This window comes from Lycorma delicatula, chromosome 1, assembly GCF_047948215.1.
Source record: "Lycorma delicatula isolate Av1 chromosome 1, ASM4794821v1, whole genome shotgun sequence".
In the NCBI taxonomy this organism is placed as follows: Eukaryota; Metazoa; Arthropoda; class Insecta; order Hemiptera; family Fulgoridae; genus Lycorma; species Lycorma delicatula.
The window spans coordinates 26213922-26233710 of NC_134455.1; the positions used below are offsets into that span (position 1 = coordinate 26213922).

General features: G+C 30.9%; 1 protein-coding gene across 1 annotated transcript in view; it reads left to right on the top strand.

Moving 5' to 3' along the window:
• Positions 1-669: 669 nt before the first annotated feature.
• Cpsf73 (cleavage and polyadenylation specificity factor 73) overlaps positions 670-19789 on the top strand; it is an 87512-nt gene continuing 68392 nt past the window's right edge. The window contains exons 1-4 of the mRNA XM_075380546.1: positions 670-1071; positions 4976-5039; positions 5265-5362; positions 13781-13909. Coding sequence (XP_075236661.1) covers positions 1001-1071; positions 4976-5039; positions 5265-5362; positions 13781-13909 — 362 coding nt within the window. The 5' untranslated portion in view covers positions 670-1000. The remainder of the gene's footprint in view (positions 1072-4975; positions 5040-5264; positions 5363-13780; positions 13910-19789) is intronic.

The window sequence follows — 19789 nt, forward strand, 5'->3', positions numbered from 1 at the left end:
ATCTCAGGAATGGTCGAACTGAGAATGTACAAGACTACACTTCATTTACACTCATACATATCATCCTCTGAAGAATTATCTAAACGGTAGTTACTGGAGGGTAAACAGGGGAAAAAAAAGAAAGAAAAGACTTTTTAACATTTATTGAAAAAGTTACCATATTAATAAACTTTCAGCATAGTTTTAAGAAAAAAAATTTCTTCTGTCAGCCAGTAAATATTTTAAATTAATATATTTAAATATACAAATATACAAATATTTTAAATTGTGTAGATGATAAAAAGTTTCCATTTCCAATTTTAGATTTTATGTAGATTGTAAAATCTACATAAAGCACTCGATTTAATTCCACATATTTTAGTAATGAAAAACTTAGTATCAGAGGAGCTGCTTACAATTAAATAAATAATTTTTTTATCTTTATTGGTGCATAATAATGCATTATATTGTTTATTTCAGTATAAGATAAATTATAGTACATATTTATAATTATAAATATAAAGTACGAAAGATAGTTGTGCTCAAAGTTCATCTTAATTATTTAAAATATAAAACATAAAATAATATTAGGGTATGCAAATTAAATATAAAAAATTATAATATATCAACAATTTCACACTATGAAATTGTTTATTGTAAGGTATAAGGTTTCATGAAGAACGATTCTTTAGAGAGTATTGGGCATTTGGTTACCGGTAGAATTTTCGCGCTGTAAACTCAGAATGCTTATTTCGTATTAATTAGTTATTTGTGTATTATTTTTGTAACTGTTGTTGAAATTGTTTATCAAACACATTATTAGTGATGTTTAAAATGCGGTAATTTCATGCTATACTATCAGTAGTGTTGAATGTTAACTTCAGTACGTTCTCTATGGTTATGGTTATATTTAAGTTGAGGTTATGTTTCTTTTTAAAAAATAGAGTTTTTAAAGAATTAGATTAAGGTTGTTGGTTTTCTTTTTTGTTAAAGTATATTTTGCTAGTAAAGTAGTCTTAAAATGGGGACTAAAAGGAAGCCAGATTCACAGGTACCAGCCGAAGAAAGCGACCTTCTTTCTATAAGACCACTGTAAGTATTTTTTAAATGTAATTGTATATTATTTGATTTCTACACAGGATTAACTTACCCCTTTATATCTATTTTTTCATGCTGTAATTATGGTGTTAACAGTTACTTTTGACATTCATATAATTATTACTATAGTTTTTAAATGTAGCAGGTTAATATTTTATTACAGCTGAATGTATAGCATTCAGGAGCATTCAGGGTGCAAATCATGTAAAAAAAATTTAATAATTGGTAAATAAATGATGATTTGGTTCTAGAGCTTTAAAATACATTTAAATAAGTACTGTATTGTGGGATCTGCAGTTTGAAAATTTGAATACTAAGATGACATGTTTTGTAATACTCTGTTCATTTGTAATACTATGTGTATTTGTATATCGGAGAAAAAATAAATTTTAGCAAAATTTTAATTATTCTTCAATGAAATAACCAGTTTTTGTAGCAATGAAAGTTTATTATTTAGTGTGGTTAACCAACAGCTGTGATATCTCTTCTGATAATTCTCTTGAAATTGTATGAGAATGACCTGTCACTGTTTTGATAGAAGTGGTACACCCAAAATACAAAGTACAAGCAGCATCCAATTGTTCAAAATTGTGATGGGCAATGTATTGCTCTTGGTCTTTGCATTCATGTAGTTCTTTGTTCTGCCGAGAAAAAATACTTTTGAAACAGTTAACACAAAGATACTTTCCAAGAACTAAATTTAAATTTGGAAAAATGTGTTCTTTAAGAGCTTGCCCTAATATTATTTGTTTTAAGTTTTTCTTAACAGTTTTTTTATGAATTCTCAAAGGGTCACAACAGAACTGCCCATACAGGTGACTGAATTTTGACAAAAACGTTTTTCTATGATATTTGCAAACACTAGTGATATCTGAATTAACACATAAAAAAATAAGTTGATTTTCATCACTAAATTTACAAATTTTAATGAGTTCTTTTGGCACTGTACCATGCACTATTTTATGACACTTCATTCACATTACTTCCTATGAAACATTGTACTTTCATTGCTTTGTGTGAAATAATGTAAAAATTTATGTGATTTTAAAATTTGCAAATATAATATTATTAAGTAAAATTTATTTATTTAATAGACATTTCCAAACACAAGATGAAATTTGAGTAAAGATTGTGAACTTGGTAAAGATTGTGAACTTGGTAAAGATTGTGAACTTGGTAAAGATTGTGAACAGGTCACTGACTAATGTCAGACTGACCAGTCTGTAACTGCAAAGCTAAATGATGCAACATGAATTTTTCTGACGACTGGAAATGACTTCAAGCAACTTTTTGTAACATGAACACTGCAGTTGAATGGTTCAAACAAGTCTATTTCAACTGTAGTAATAAGAATAAAAATATTAAAGTGTCAAGAAGACAAGAAACCCCTTGGAGCACTTATTTAGCAAGTCAAAATGGTATTGCTTTTACAGGTGTTTCATGATTTTTAAGAGGTTATAACTTTTTTATTAGTATAATCCACAAGGAACTTTTTTATTTGTCTTAAACATGTACAAAAACACTGTAAATTGTGCAAATGTAAGATTTTTATCACCAGCCCCATCAGAGTTATTTGAAGCAAAATTTGAATTTAAAAAAAAATTAAGTTTTCAAAAATATTTAGGGTAAGTTTACACCATTATTATTACCATTTCGTATGTTCAACTTTATTGGTAATTTTCGCATAGAAAGAAGAGAGATAGGTAAATAAACTGCTGGACCAATTTTCTACCTTGAGAAAATATGAATAGATTGCTTTTTGTTTCATCCTTCCAGGACAAATAGTTTTTTAGTTATGATTTTTTCTGTAAACCCTTACAATCACAAAAATAGGTGTACGCACTGTAACAAAAATGGCTGCCACAGCTAAACTGCTTAAATAAAAAATTATTTTTAAGTCCCTGAGACATGTAGGAAGCAAGTGGATAAGTTAAATTTTTTTTTTAATTGGTCAAGCGACCACCATTGGGTCATTTCAAATGGATTGAGCCTAATATTATTTAAGTCTTTTTGATCAAATTTTAATGACTTGTTACTACACAGATAAAGTTGGTTTTGTGCTCCTTTTGAGATATTTTAGTTTGAATATGGCTGATTTTACACAAATTACTATTTTGAATCATCTAAAGAAATAAAAAGATTTCCTCCTAGCTCTCAAAACCCTTTCAGCAAGTAGTCTTGTACAAAACCTCTGTTAAAATTTAAAAAAAAAACTCTTCGGTAAGTATTTATTCTCAAAAATATTTAGTTGCAAAGTTGAGATCTTGTGTTTTTACCTTAGGCGTTTAAATAAATAATTAATTTTTTGAGCGTTTTTCTTCATCATTGGCTAAAATATGCTCAGAGTGTAAAATATAGTATGTTTTATGCAGATTTACATGGTATTTGTTTGAACTAGATATTTTAAAGACAAAGAATTTATAAAAGTTAACACAAACATCAGAAAAGTTCAAAATTGTGTGCTGTACCTATAAAAAATGGCCTGAACATATGGTAAGCCTCTATAACAAAATATAAATAAATCTTGTTAACAAATATTTTTGGGTGATTTGAAGTGTATTCAGACTACATATTAATGACGACTACATGCCTACCTTAACAGGCATCATGTTATATTAAATTCAGTATAACATCAACCTAAGACAGAACAAGAATAATGTTAACATTTATCAGCTTACATAAATATAAAATTGCCAAGTTTTACAGAAAGAGGTTTTATGAAAGAAAATTGCAATATTATTTTCAAAACCACAATTAAAATAAGGTCATATGACTAATAAATACTACAATCTAAGAGTATGCAAATTAAACTGTATTGATTATACCAACCATTAGTTTGGACAGTCTGGTCAAGAATTAACCATTATTATACATACAAATACTGCATAGAATTATGGAGTCAACCTTTGCAAATTTACTTCTAGAAATAGAACGCAGAAAATTATTAGGTTTTATACCAGTGCACAGAATTGTTTGTGCACGAATTCAGTATTGTATGCGTAATCAATATGAAATTTACTGTTGCTTTTAATTTGATGAAAATATTTTTTTTTAAATGAACAGTATAAAAAATTAATTGCACTGTTCCATCACATAGTAAAGGGACCTCTTCAAAACAAGCCCTACCAACATCATCATCTGCAACACCTCCTATTTAGAAGTTGTATATTTTTTTGAAAATCTTAAAAACTAAAAAATATTTAGAATGTATTGTTTTAACTTGTGCTTTACTTTAATTTGATCTGATTTTATCAAACTATATTAAATATATAGATCACAAAACCTTGTAATTAATGAACAGTAACACAAATTCTTTTTTTTAAATCATAATACATGTCTTACTGTTGTCAATCACTCCACCTGGAATTGCATTGAAAAAAAAAACAAATACTTTTGTCACAGAATAGGCTATAAAAATATTGAAAACATTTTGACAACAATTTTTAAGTTAAAATTTGGTTCAGTTTTTTCATTACAGTTAGTAATTTTGTGTAATTTCACTACCAACTTTTGTGGGTAATAAAATCATTGAGTCATATAACTATAACTATGAATTTTTTAATTTTCATGCATTTGCTGAGTGACTGCGAAGTACTACCATTTTATCTTTTAATGGTCTCTTAGGTATGTAAAATTAAAAAATAAACTGCAATAGATCTTGTATTAGTGAGTGTACATTATTCTTTAATCTTTTAAATTATAATCTTTTTTACCGTATTTGTAAAAAAAAATAATTTGTAAAAATAATAGGATAGTATAAGCAGATGTGCTGTCTTCAGTTTATGCTTAAATCTAAAGTAAGACTATGATAAGCTATTGTAGGTATATTAAAAGAAAAACTATTGTTTTTGCCTATTAAACTGGTATTATATCTGTTTTGATTGTATTATTTTTTCAGTGGAGCTGGTCAGGAAGTTGGTCGATCGTGTATTATGCTAGAATTCAAAGGGAAAAAGATAATGGCAAGTATTAGTTATTTTGTTTTTAAAATATTTTTTTTTCTAAAAAGTATGTACAACCTTTTAAAAGTAATTCTTTTTTTTAAAGTCTTAATAAAACTTGATAATTTATTTTGGTTTGTGATAAATAACTATTAAGAATTAAACACTATAATTTATGTAAAAAATTTTTAAACTCTGTTAAAAAACTGCAATGTTTGTTTTTAATACACTTTTAAAATTTTCTAGTTGGACTGTGGAATTCATCCTGGTCTGTCTGGTATGGATGCCCTTCCTTTTGTTGATCTGATTGAGGCTGATGAAATAGATCTTCTATTAATATCACAGTGAGTGTATTTTACTCTTACATGAAATTCTTAGTCTTTAAAATATAATTCGTTATCGTTTTACATATGAATGATAATGTGAAATGCTTTGTATTTTGGTAAGACTGTTTATTTTGTTGATATTTTATCAATTTTTGGTCATTCATTGATGTGAAAAAGATTAGTATTAAAATTATTGTTTTTATTATTAAGTTTTTTTATTGACTTTTCGAAAAAGTATAAGATTTCTTTTCAGTCGCATGTTGGAATTGAATTTTCTTTACGTTTTGAGGTATGAGGAGTGTAAAAATGCCATTCATTTAAAATTTAATTTTCTTATATGTATAAGAACGGAGTTTCAGACAAGTCCTTTCATGGAGTAAATAAGTGTTTTAGTTATATTCAGTGGCGGCTCGTAACTAAAATTAGTGGGAGCTGCTCCTCCAGAAAATTTTTTCCTGGGCCTTTTCAAGGCCATGATTAAAGTTTTCTCTAAAATAAAAGAACCGAAAAAAAAAGAATCAGGTAGAATAGCTGGAAGCAGAATACTATAATTCTACACATTATTTCATTCAAGAATTTGTTACACGTATTCAGTTTAATAAAATAAATAATAAAATGTCAATAGAGATAATATTTTTTTAGTATAACTAGAAAATAACTTAATAAAATGCCCGCTTAAAAACACTATACTCCACCAGTGGTCCTTAATTTAAATTTCTATGTACATAAAAACAAATAAATCATTTGTATTTACCAATTACCTTCTCTTTCAACCTTCCACCATGTTTTTGGACAGATTTTGCAATCAAAGAGCCCTTGCTTTCCGCCATCTTCTGATCACTACTGAACAAACAACTAAACCAGTTCCATATATATTCCTTCCACCAACTAAACTAAAAAAGGGAATGAACAAGTAACGTACTATGCATATGCAGAGGAAAAAACTACCTTCCACCAGCACTGTGGGAGAAACAGTGCTCTCTATCTCTCTCCCTTGTAGCCTTGCATGTAGTTTCCTATGTGCGCATTCACACAACAGCCAAACACCATGGCACTGGAACTGTGAAGCGCACAGTTCCATACAAAGATTTTTGTATCTTTTTCATAAACTGGGGGATGGCTACTGACATTAAGCTTAAGGATTACATATTGTACAAGTATAAAGAAAGAATTAAAGAAAAAAGGACTCGTTATATTAAACGTTATCAAAAATATCAAGTGGAAATAGGGTTGCTGCAGTTCCACAGTGCCTTAACATGAGCCAGCACTAGTTATATTTACACAGTGTGTAAGAAATGTTTATTATTTTAATAGTACGTTATTTTATACACACACACACACACACACACAACACAAACACACACATATGTATAAATATATATATATATATATATATAAATATATTTTTTTTTAAAAGCAATTCTTTTAATAACCGTACTCCTCTGTACTAATACAAATTAATTTATATTTAATAGATCAACCCTAAGTACAGAACAATTGAAATAGGATGATTTACCTTATTTCATTATGTAACAAGTGCTTTCGCGAATTTGATTTGCATCAGCTGCATACATTATATATATTTCAAAACCATCAAAAACTTGTAATCCATGACAACATACTGCCCATTCAATTATAATTTTACGCTAAAAATATTTTTAAACTAATTACATTTTTTTTTTTAATTTTTAAATTAAATTTAACATATACTTTATAACCAAGATTTACAAAAATTTATATCCTTTTATTTAAATTAAAAATTTTAAATTATAATTCCAATTAGAGATAAAAACGTAAAATATAAAAATGTTAAAAATACAAAAAATTGTTTAAAATTACAAAGTTCAACCAATCAAAATTAACCAGGTCACAATTAAAATGCAAAAATGTAATCAAAATAGAGACAAAAATTACACTATTAAAAATTAAAACCTGACTCTCCTCGCTGGACCGTCATTGTATGTCTCGCTGGACTGGTTTGCAGAACTCTGCCGAACCCACACGACTTCACACAACTCGCAGCCTCTCCTCGCTGAACTCACAGAACTGTCCTTGCGAGACTGATGCCTAACGTCTTGCAGACTGGTTCTAATAGAACTCTTTTTTAGTTGGTCTTACTGGACTATTTATACTGATAGCCTTTTTACCTGCCGGACTGGACCCAAGTCGAAGTGTGAGAACAGTTGACTGAGGGTTTTATTCCCGTGAATTCTAAACCTGATCTCTTCTCACCATACAATAAGTGTTCATTGTGTGTTAGCGAGCAGTATAACAAAGGATGATTGTTAAATGGACCTACACTTTACAAAAAGGGTTCTCCTTTTTGTCTCTTTCTGGATTCCTGCAATTGTTATATTTTATTACTTTCATAATAATTGGTAGAAATCCGTTACTCAGGCCTGCTCTACTGGACTTGTTACAATATATATATATATATATATAAATAATAAATGAAATTGAATCTTCTTTACATTATGAGGTATGAGAATTATGAAAATACCATTCATGAATAAAATTTTTTTAGCTCAAAAATCTCCAAAACTAATTCATCAATTTTATTGAAATTTTTATAGGCTGGGTAGTATATCTGAAGTTGTGCATGTGAAGATTAGTTGAGTTGTTTTGTTATGCTCAATTTAAGGTTGAAAACAGGCTCAAATTATGGTTATGTTGACTTTATATTGGCATATTTTTCATATGCACTTATGCAGTGAGTCACACTGAAGAGTGAGTTTAAACCTGATGCTTTTGTGTAGGGTCTACTTATTAGTTTTAATTATATCATCAAATTACGGTTATAATAATTTAATTTTCTTATTTACAGAAAATACATTTTAATATTAAATAAATAAAAACATTATACCTCTTTTAGTTTTCTCATTTAATTTAAGTTTTGTATATTTTGTGCCCAAAAAGTTATACAAATTTGAATAATTTTTTTTTTTTTTTTTGGCTTGATGAAATTCTTTACTGAAATTCGAAGTTTATGCATAAGAATATGAAATGTAATTTTTTGTAGTGTATGAAAAATGCCATACCTGACCGGCATTTGAAACCGGGACCTCCAGATGAAAGACCAAGAACCTACCACTCACACCACATATTTATATATATATATATATTATATGTGTTTATATATATTTAATATATTTTTATATTTAATCAAATGTATATATTTTTACATTGTACTTTGAAAATCAGTTCATTTCTGACTGAAATAGTAGGAGCATCAGAAACAAAAAGTTTGCCTTTTTGTACACAACTGTTGAGAATTTTTTTTGTATATTTTGCTTCTAAGAAAAGTTCTTATTATTTATATATTTATTATATTTCCAATTACATATTGCATATTTTAAAAATATTTTCTAAAACTTTTTTTGTCAATAAAATGGATTTTTAAAATTTATTCTTAAATTTATCATTTTTTAATTACTTTAAATTAATTTTCTGTATGTAGGCTTATTTAGAAACTTATAAATGCAAATTGGATTTTATCCAATTAAGATGGTGTGACTATTTGTTTGATATTTGTCCTTCTTTCTTTAGCTACGCATATAAAACAAAGATATCTTTAAGGATTAACAACTTCAAAAGAAGCAAGCTAAATCAGAATTTACAATATTAAGTTATTTTAACCACGTAAATTTGTTTGTTAAGTACATTATTTACTACCATAATGTCTAGATATTGACAGAATAAACGGAAACTGAAATTACGAAAAAATGTCTATATGTATTATTGATCAATACAATGCAATAAAGGTTATGGATTTTATTCAGTCAGTTATCTACAGAAGTTCTAAAATAAAAAGTGCTATAACAAAAAGAACTTTTCTTTTCTTTTTCCTGTTTTAGCCTCTGGTAACTACCGTTTAGATAATTCTTCAGAGGATGAATGAGGATATATGTATGAGTGTAAATGAAGTGTAGTCTTGTACATTCTCAGTTCGACCATTCCTGAGATGTGTGGTTAATTGAAACCCAACCACCAAAGAACACTGGTATACTCGATCTATTATTCAAATCCGTGTAAAAATAACTGGCTTTACTAGGACTTGAACGCTGTAACTCTCGACTTCCAAATCAGCTGATTTAGGAAGACGCATTAACCACTAGATCAACCCGGTGGGTTATAAGAAAAAGAACTGTATGTTGTATTTATTACACAGGAGTACCAGTCATTCTCAACCACATACACTCAACTTTTTTTTTCTTAACCTCTGGGGACACATTCAGTATTCTTCAGAGGATGAGATGAATTATTTGTAGCATGTGAAAATGCCAAACACACTCAGATTAAAGTAATTTAGTTGTTACTAAAGTTTTGATTAACTTGCTGAAACTGTAGACAGGTTTTTCTATAAACAGATATTTTAAAGCTCTTTATTTAATTTTTCTGTATGACTATATTTGTTATTTAAAATTCAAGTAATTTAGTAAGTAGTGATCATATCTTTTTTTATGAAAAAAGTACGAAAATAGTGTTATCATAAAATGCATAAGGTTATTGTATAATATAAGTTACTGAATAACAAAAACAAAAAAAATTACAGCAAATTTCTTTTTTGTTTTAAGAAATATAAGTAATTTTAAGCTGTGGTTTTTTAACATATTTTTGAAAACGTTCCATTTTTTACTGAATTGTTCATCTTGATTTACCTCAGTTTCTGAAACTAGCTTCAGTTAGTTTTGGAATATATCTTTAGTAATGTCTTAACTAATTTTTAAAAATTCAGACAAAAGTTGTAAAACACTGCTTGTTTCCATGTTAAGATTCTGGTGCTGGTTACATTTTTCTTGGATTTGGAATTCCAACTCTTCTGCACTATGCCAAAAATCTTCTGTATGATTTCATCTTTTGTCAGAGTGCTTAGCCATTACTTTGCCATCTATATCTATAAGTAGAAATAGACTTTAAATAATTACTGATTTTTTAAATATCATTTGCAGTTTGTGTGTTGTAATAAGGAAAATATCATTTTTGCATATATAGATTGACAGAAAGATACAGAAAAGTATTATTTTACTATGAATTACTGAAAAGGATGCTTGCTAATAATTTGCAAATGGAAAGACAGATACTCAAAGTAATTAAAGAAGCCATAAAACTACATTTTATTAGCTAGGAGCTTACCTTTACTTTTGATCATAATCAGCATTTGGAGCTGAAAAATACATTTTCCCAGCAATGAACCATTTTTCTTATCCTGTCATCGAAGAATTCTAGCACCTTCTCTGATATAACACCTCACTGCCCTTTTTTCACTTTGACCTGGTTTTTTATTTACTACCTTTGGTGAAATGAGTGTGCTTAAGATCTGCATTTAAATTTGGGAAGAAATTAAAATCTGTATTTAAATTTGGGAAGAAACAAAGATCAGTGAAATCAAATCCATTCAGTATCACACCTAATGTTTGTTTTTTCCAGCTTTCAGTGAAACAAATTTTACTGCACCCTATTCACAATAGTTTCATCATCTTAAATGAGTCTTAAACAGTTTAAGACTTTCACTAGGGTTCACTTTTTCAGCTGTTAAAAATTTAATTTTTGTTCTGAATGCCACTTGGTACCATGGCAGTGGCTACTGATAAAAAATGAGTAAATGGAATTCAACAAGACTTAGCTTGTTTGTATTTGGGATTCTAGCTAAAAAACAGGAGTTCTGTGCGATGTTTTGTTTTATTCTCCAATTACATGCAACTGTACATTACTTATTCCTTGTATATTTATAGTAATGCAGTACACATGAGTATAACCCATCAGGTTGGTCTAGTGGTTAACGCGTCTTCCCAAATCAGCTGATTTGGAAGTCGAGAGTTACAGCGTTCAAGTCCTAGTAAAGCCAGATATTTTTACATGGATTTGAATACTAGATCGTGGATACCGGTGTTCTTTGGTGGTTGGGTTTCAATTAACCCCACATCTCAGGAATGGTCAAACTGAGAATGTAGAAGACTACACTTCATTTACACTCATACATATCATCCTCATTCATCCTCTGAAGAATTATCTAAATGGTAGTTACCGGAGGCTAAACAGGAAAAAGAAAGAAAGTACACATGAGTATGAATTAGTTTTCACACATTTTGCTGCACTCTGTATTCTTATTTATTATGTAATCTATGTAAAAAAATGCACTGTAAAAACAAATGCAAGAACACTTAATATGTATTCTTGCAATACTCTTTAATCAGTTTCAGTAATAAACCATTTTTCAGTTTAATTTGATGTAACTTAGATGGTATTATATTCTTCTCTTGTACAACAGTAATATCAAAATTATACTGGTTTTGATTAGATAAATTTTTACAGTTTCCTGTGTTTATGAAAGAAAAGAGAAGAATGATAAACATTTCCAGTCTTTTACAAAAGGTAATAATTTATTATAAAGAAATAATTTACCAAAAAAATTGGCAGGATTGGTTTTAAATAGATGTAACATAACATCTTCGCCATTTTGTTGTAAGTTGGCATCCCCATGGCCCTAGATTATTCAAATTTTCTTCTCATTACATATGGAGCTATTGAACCTTTTACTCCATACACATACACTACACAAATTACAACATATAATACACTTTTATAGAAACAATATACCTTACACTGTTTCTTCTTACACATTCACTTGGTGGTGTTGCAACACTTTACGAAATGCAACCATAACCCAAGGTGGAATAGGTGGAATGAACAGGTATTGAAAAGATATTTCAAATGATGACACATCCCATCCCTGGTATAAAAATATAAGATTTATAATTTATAAAAACAATCGGGAAGGAGACTCCCTCCAAAAGATCTCACCTTTCCTGATAAATAAAGTGATAACAGGTTCAATTGGTTTATAGGAAAACATCAGGAAGTTAAGAGACAAATTGACAAAGTTCAAATCCTAGTAAAGGCATTACTTTAATATGGATTTAAATACTAGATTATGGATATCGGTGTTCTTTGCTGGTTGGGTTTCAGTTAACCACACTTCTTAAGAATGGTCAACCTGGGACTGTATGAGACTACACTTCAATAAGGCATTAAATATCATTAACCCAAAATACTGCCATATCCTTCTTTGCAGTGACTCATGTAGTGCTCTCCAAGCTTTAGAAGATTTGTATTCTAGACATCTTATCGTCACCAAAATCTATAATGTGATCGCCAAGTTGAACCATCACAACACACAAGTGAGTTTCCGCTGGATTCCTATCCACGTGGGAATTCTGGGTAATGAACGTCCACATTCCACTACTAAAGACGCATATTATCAACCATCCTTAACCATTGGTGTTACTACGTCTGACTTTATTTATTGTGTTAAACACACTATTTGAGAAAAGTGGCGAGGTGACTGGACTGCTACAGTAGATAATAAACTTCGACATATCAAAGATACTGTGTTGCCATGGGACTCTTCGTGTAGAAAAATTTGTCAAGGGGTTCTGTTCCTCTGCCGATTGCAGATAAGACATTTCGGAGGTACTCATGCGTATCTGATGTCAGCAGAAAACACATCACTATGTATGTGTATGATGTGACTGTCACTTGACTGTGTGCCACATTCTTGTGGTTTGCAGGCCTTACATTGTAAACTTAAATTATCAAAGAACATTCACCTTATCTCAGGGAATGATAAAAGTGTATTATACCAGGTATTGTTACTTCTACAAAATATTAATATACTTCATAAAATTTAATGTTATTCAACAATAAATTTTGATTTTATTTTGGTATTCGTGCTTTATATTTTATCTTTGGGATTACGTTTCTTTTATTATTTTAGTTTTATTCTAGTTATTATAGTTTTAAAGTTTATAAATATTTTTGTTATACAAGAAAGGATCTTTACACTCCTCTTGAACTTCGCTAAAGTTTATTTATGCTTATTTTAGTTTTACATATATTTTTATTTTTTTGCTGTTGCTTTTAAATATATTATATCCTATTTTAAGATTCAATCTCTGATTGTAGTTGTAAGTAATTTTTTAGTTTGTTTGTTATGATACTAGTTATAAGTTTTGATTTTAATATTTTAGTTTTAGTCTAGTTTTTTTTTTTTGTTATATGTGTTTTCCAGGCGATGATAATGTGAAAGCTTTTTTCACAAAAAGAAAAAACATAGTTATGAGTGGTTCAAGGATATATTTAATTTATGAATTGCATGTTTTACTTTTATTTCTTTGTGCTACCATTTGTTTTTATATTATATCATATAAATGACTTTCAGCTATTCTATTTAGAATCTCTGGTAATTATTAGAAAAATCACATTAGAAAATAAATTGTGATTTCTAGTATTTGATCAATTTCTCTAGTAGGTTTTAAAATTTACTGAGAAATGAAGGCATAACATTTTCAAAAGTCATTTGCATAATTAATTTATGTGTTAAAAAAAGTTTTCTGTTTCTTTTTTTTATTTTCAACCTTTCTTTATTCTTATTTTCAGTTTCCATTTGGACCATTGTGGTGCACTTCCTTGGTTTCTACTAAAGACAAGTTTTAAAGGTCGATGTTTTATGACTCATGCAACAAAAGCTATTTATAGGTGGCTTCTTTCTGATTATATTAAAGTTAGGTGAGAAAATAATACTAATGTAATATCATTCCCTATACAGTACATTTGGAAAGTTACTGTGCAGTATGCTTTAGAATTATGTGGTGCATTCTGTTCTGTCGGCATTAGGTTGGTTGTTGTGGGTTTGTTGGGTGTTGCTCAGTAGTAAAGATGTCAGTTGAATTACGGTTGGAAATGCTTCGTTTCATTTTGTTTTGGATCAGTAGTTGTGAGAACATAATGGTTCTCACAACCAACAACATAATGGTTTCTCACAAGAGAAATGCATTTTTCTCAATGAATATGTCTTTCCTGGTGACAAGTACACTGATTTAGGAAGTACAAGTTTTCTGAAAAGTTTCCAAATACTCCTGTTCCTCACTGCAATGCAGTTTGAACTCTTACCAAAAACTTTCAGGCAACAGGCTCTGTGATGATGCTGATCAAAGTAGAAGACCACCTAAACTAAATGAACAGAGGCTGCTTGATATTTCAGATGCTATGGCTGAAAGTCCATTAAAGTCAATGTGTAAATTAGCACAGCAGGAAGATATTGGATTTGCTACTGCGTATTCAATTGTAAGAAAAGAACTGAAACTTTTCCCCTACAAAGTAATGTGTGTTCAAGAACTGAAACCTACAGATCATGCCAAAAGAATTGTTATCAGTGGTTTTAACATTTTATCCACCAAAATTCTATATGTATCCTCGACAATATGTTTTTTACAGATAAAGCGCGGTTTCATCTGGGAGGGTGTGTTAATTCACAAAGTACATGATTGTGGTCGTCAACTAACCCCCATCAATTACACGAACAATCTTTACACAGAGTGAAAATTTGATTCTAGGTCAGTGTGAATAGAATGTTTATTGTGGGTCTAATTTCTTTTGAAAATACAGTTAATAGTAATTGATTTTTCTTTTTAGCCTCTGGGACCACCATTAGATATTGATTCAGAGGATGAGATGAAATGACTATTTTGTAGCATGTAAAAATACCATGCCTGACCTGGGCTTCAAACTCGGGACCTCCAGATGAAAGGCTGAGACGCTACCACTCATGCCATGGAGGCCAGTATATTAATTGTTGTTGTGCTGTTTTAACAAACTTTATTAGTCAGTTAACAGAAGAAGAAATTAATCATGGTTCGTTCCAACAAGATGATGCCGTAGCGCATACAGCTGACAGGTCAATGACCTTTTTACAAAATGTCTTGGTGAATGAATGAGTTCAAGGGGTTTGTGGCCTGCATGATCGGCCGATCTGGCTCTCCCAGATTTCTTTCTCTGGAGATCAGTAAAACAAGCAGTGTATTGCAACAGGCATTGTGAAGTAGACAAACTAAAAACCTTAATAATCGCAAAAGTATGAGTCATTCCAGTACATCAGCTGGATAAAGTGTTTGAAAACAAATTGATGTTGCAGGAGGTCATTTTCAACACCTTTTATAAACTATTAAAGTTATTGTAATATCTGTTTCTACAAAATAATTAAATAAAAATACAAAGTAATAATTAAGAAAGTTTCATCATTACACTTCCATAACTGCAGTGCACAGCAGCTTTCTGAATGCACTGTTTTTATAACGAATTGCCAGTTCTGATATACCATACTAATGATATAGATTACAAATAATTTGAAGTATGTAGATTGGAATCTGAAAGACTTAAAAATAATTTCACATCTTATACATAAGAATATGTGCAATCATATGAGAGATATATTATTGTAGATATATCATCTACATCAACTTCTTGTACTATTTTACAAAGGGATTGTCGATCTACAGACATTCACTGTCAGTCAACAGGCATGTTAGGTTTATTACCAAAAATTCATGATAGTAATAAAATAAGTAATATGTGTTATTTCAATCATACAAATTTGTATTTATTGATATGTGCATTTGGTATTCTTTTGACCTTATCATGTCAATAACAGTTTGATAAAAAACATTTAATTAGAAAATAAAAGTGTGTATTCTTCTTCTTTTTTTTAATTTATATATATATATATACATATATATAATATCAGATATATATATATATATATACATACAGAGTGATATTTAAATATGGAAATAGCTTTATACTGCATATCTGAGAGGTATTTGGAGGCAGAAGAAATGGGGTTCTACATAGTTTAAAGAAATCTGCATTATGATGGCTTTTTAATTTTAGTCCGCCATATTGAATCAAAATAATTTTTTTAAATAGGAAGGTGGACATAAGTCACATGATTTTGATTTAAAATTTTACCAGAAAAACATTAGTGAAACCTGCTTTTCTGTTAATGCCTTCATTATCGAGTTATAAGCATTCAAAGTTGCAATGACAGAAAAATTGTGTTAACAATAAAATGAGATAAAACGTGTTGCATGAACAATTTTATTGCATTTTATATTCATAATGCATATAATAACAAACTTTAAACAGTGCTGTAATATTGATGATAATAATAAATGATAACTAATAATTAACAACAAATTAAATGACTATATCAACTGATATTATTTACTTTCAATATTACAACATTTATTTTAAAATTTTCAATAAATGTTTTCAGTCAAATTACTAATGAAATAAATTTAAAGCATATTCTTTTCCAATATGTGTTCAGTGTGCTTCCCCTCTACAGCTTAATGTGCTAACCTCAAATAATATCCCTTTATAACTTATTATATCATGTCTGGTGGTACACGAACAGATTTGTTAGTTATTCTTCTATTCAATTCGTCAATGTCTGCAATGTTTGTTTGTAAACATTATGTTTCAGGTACCCTGAAAAAAGTAATCCAGAGAAGAGACAGTTCTGGGGACCTGACAAGCCATTCTATGGCTCCTCTATGACCTATCCGGCAGTTTGAAAATTGTTCATTTAAAATTTGCTGAGCCCTTAGATAATAATGAGGTGGTGTTCCATTTTGCTGAAGCAATACGTTATTATTTAGTTCTTGCTCAACATTTTCCCAGATATTTGGTAAAATTCTATTCGCTAACAAGATCCAGTAAGCATCTCCTGTAAAATGGTCATTTAAAATAAAAGGCCCTACAATACAGTGACCGATTCCCGCTCAAATGTTCACTTTCTGAAGGTGTCGTGTATGAGCCAACATCCATCTGGGATTATTATTGATCTGATATCGATAGTTTCACTTATTCACATAGCCATTTAGTGATATATGTCACTTCATCAGTAAATATTATTGAATTAGAAAAATTTGAGTCTATATCTAATTTTTACATTATAATAAATCAATATTCCACACAATACTCAACTCGGCGGTCAAAATCATCCTCTGAAAGTTCTTGCACCAGTTGTGTATAAGGGTGAAATTTATTTGTTTTAGCAATATTTTGAACTGAAAAAACTGATGTCATGTTGAAAAAAAGCATTTTGAATCGATGAATGATGGTCTTTAACAAAGGTCGGCAATACATCTAATGACTTGCATCAGTTGTGTCAATTCTTGGTCTGTCGGTGAGAGGACGATTCTTTTCAGTACCAGTTTCGTCAAATTGTACTGTCTTGATCACAGTCGATTTACTTGTTGGTTCTCTGTTTGGAAATTTATTATTAAATAAATCATATACTTCTTGTAAAGGTCGAATTCTGTCACCATACCCATACATCATCAACAGACTTATACTTGTGGTTGTGTTATTGATTATTAGTTATTGTTTATTATTATCATCAATATTATAGCGCTGTTTAAAGTTTGTTATTGTATGCATTGTGATTGTAAAATGTAATAAAATTGTTTATGCAGCATGTTTTTCCTTGTTTTATTGTTAACATGATTTTTCTGTCATTGCAAATTTGAATGCTTATAACTTGACAACAAAGGCATTAACAGAAAAACAGGTTTCATCATTGTTCTTATTGTAAAATTTTAAATTGAAATTATTTGTCAAATGTCTGCCTAAACTGGGGTTGCTTTCTGACTTGTTGGAAGGTGGCTTTGGTGAGGGTGTTCTTAAAATCAGGAAAGGATCTGAGTAAGGTCAGCAGTTATTGACCCATCAGTCTCTTGCCAGTAATCGGCAAGTTGCTCGAAAGGCTGGTTATGGAATGGCTCTGGGAACATATCGATATGAACTCACTTCTAAATCGAAGCCAGTATGGCTTCATGAAATGGGTTGGTACCCAGGATTGCATCTTAAATGCTTTTGCCGAGGTGGAAAGGGTAGACTGTAAATATGTTTTGGCAATTATTATTGACATAGAGGCAGCATTTCCTTCCTTGTGTTGGAGTTCTGTCCTCTATGAGTTGGAACGCCGAGGTGTTCCCGTAGCCATGCAGGCCATAGTACATGACTACTTGTCTGATCGCACAGTTCTATTTTAGTATGCGCACCTAGTTGTGGAAACATACATCACCAGGGGAAGCTCGCAGGGCTCCATTCTCAGTCCCTTGCTGTGGCACCTGGTATTCGACAGATTTTTGGGACACATTCTCAAAGGGGTCACGACCCAGGCTTTCGCCAATGACTGTCTCCTGTTAGTTCATGGTGATTTACAACCACAGATAGAAGACCAAGTGCAGGCGGCTTTGTCAATCGCAGAGGGCTGGATGGACATTCAAAAATTAAAAATTTCTGTGCCCAAGATGAAATTTATTAGCCGTGTAATCGATGAGAAATTGCTGTTTAGCAACCACATTAGGCAAGTATTGGCGGACACCATCTCTGTGATGCACAAGCTTAGGAGGATTACTCAAAAGGATTACAGGCTGTCGAGCAGTCATTTGTACTTGGTGTACCGAGGTGAAAGTATGGCCTCTTATGCGGCATCCGTTTGGGCGCATAAGTTGGAAAGAAATTGAGCACTCATTCAAAATTTAAGGATTGCCCAGCGCAGAGCCTTAATTATATGACTGGTGTTTTTAAAACAACCTCCTACAAGGCTACCACTGCATTGGGAAAGGCTCTCCCAATCGATTTAGTGGTGAAAATTCAGATGGACATGTGGAAATTGCAAAGAGGCAGGGAGTTAGAGGTATTTGGGATGTGGTTTCGATGCAAAACAGTGATCTCAATGCACCAGTCCTAAATTTCAAACAGTTGTCCATCTTCCAACTGTAGAGGAGACTTTACAGCCTCACAATGGAAGCATGATAGCAAGAATGGCACGCCACAACTAAGGGAAGGCCCTTGTATAGATTTATACAAGATCTGGGGGATGGTATGCCTCTCCTTCATTTTTAAGGGCAATGGGAGTCCAATTGCTCTCCAATATGTAAATTTAAACCAATATTTGTTTCAGTTCTACTTGGCAGCTGATGAGCTGTGCATGAGTGGGGAGGTCCAGTCGAACGAACACATGATGTTTGACTGTCCAGCTCTTCGGGGGGGCAGAACTAAGTTCCAGGCCACCCTGGAACTTAGAGGTCAAGGTGAAAATTGGCCATTTAGAAACAGCAAGTCAATCTAGCGAGAGCCAATTGTTGGACTGTGTGGGAGTTTCTTGATGTGGTTGCTTTGTTCAACCGACATCAGTAGTTTACCCAAGGAAAAAGCCTCCTTCCGCGCTGCTGTAGGAAGCTAATTGGGAGATAAGGCTGGCTACCAGTCAGATTAAGGCTCCAAGCGCTTTAATGGTGGACAGGTACTTGCTGGCATTCAGCGGCCTAGGTGTGGCAGCAAATTGCTATCTTTGACAAGATAAATTTAATTATTGATAGTCATATATGTTTTAGTAATTGACGGGGTGTGCCTATCCATTTTAGTGATATATGAGAAGTGGGCAGTGGAACATACAAGCGAGTGGTGTATGGTACCACATTTATTCCGCTCACGCTTTTAGGTTAACTATAGCAGCTAGCTAGGACACTGGTCTCTAAACTTTTTCAAGGCTCAGTAGTCGTTTGTGGCACAGATATTCGATCTTATGATTTAGGG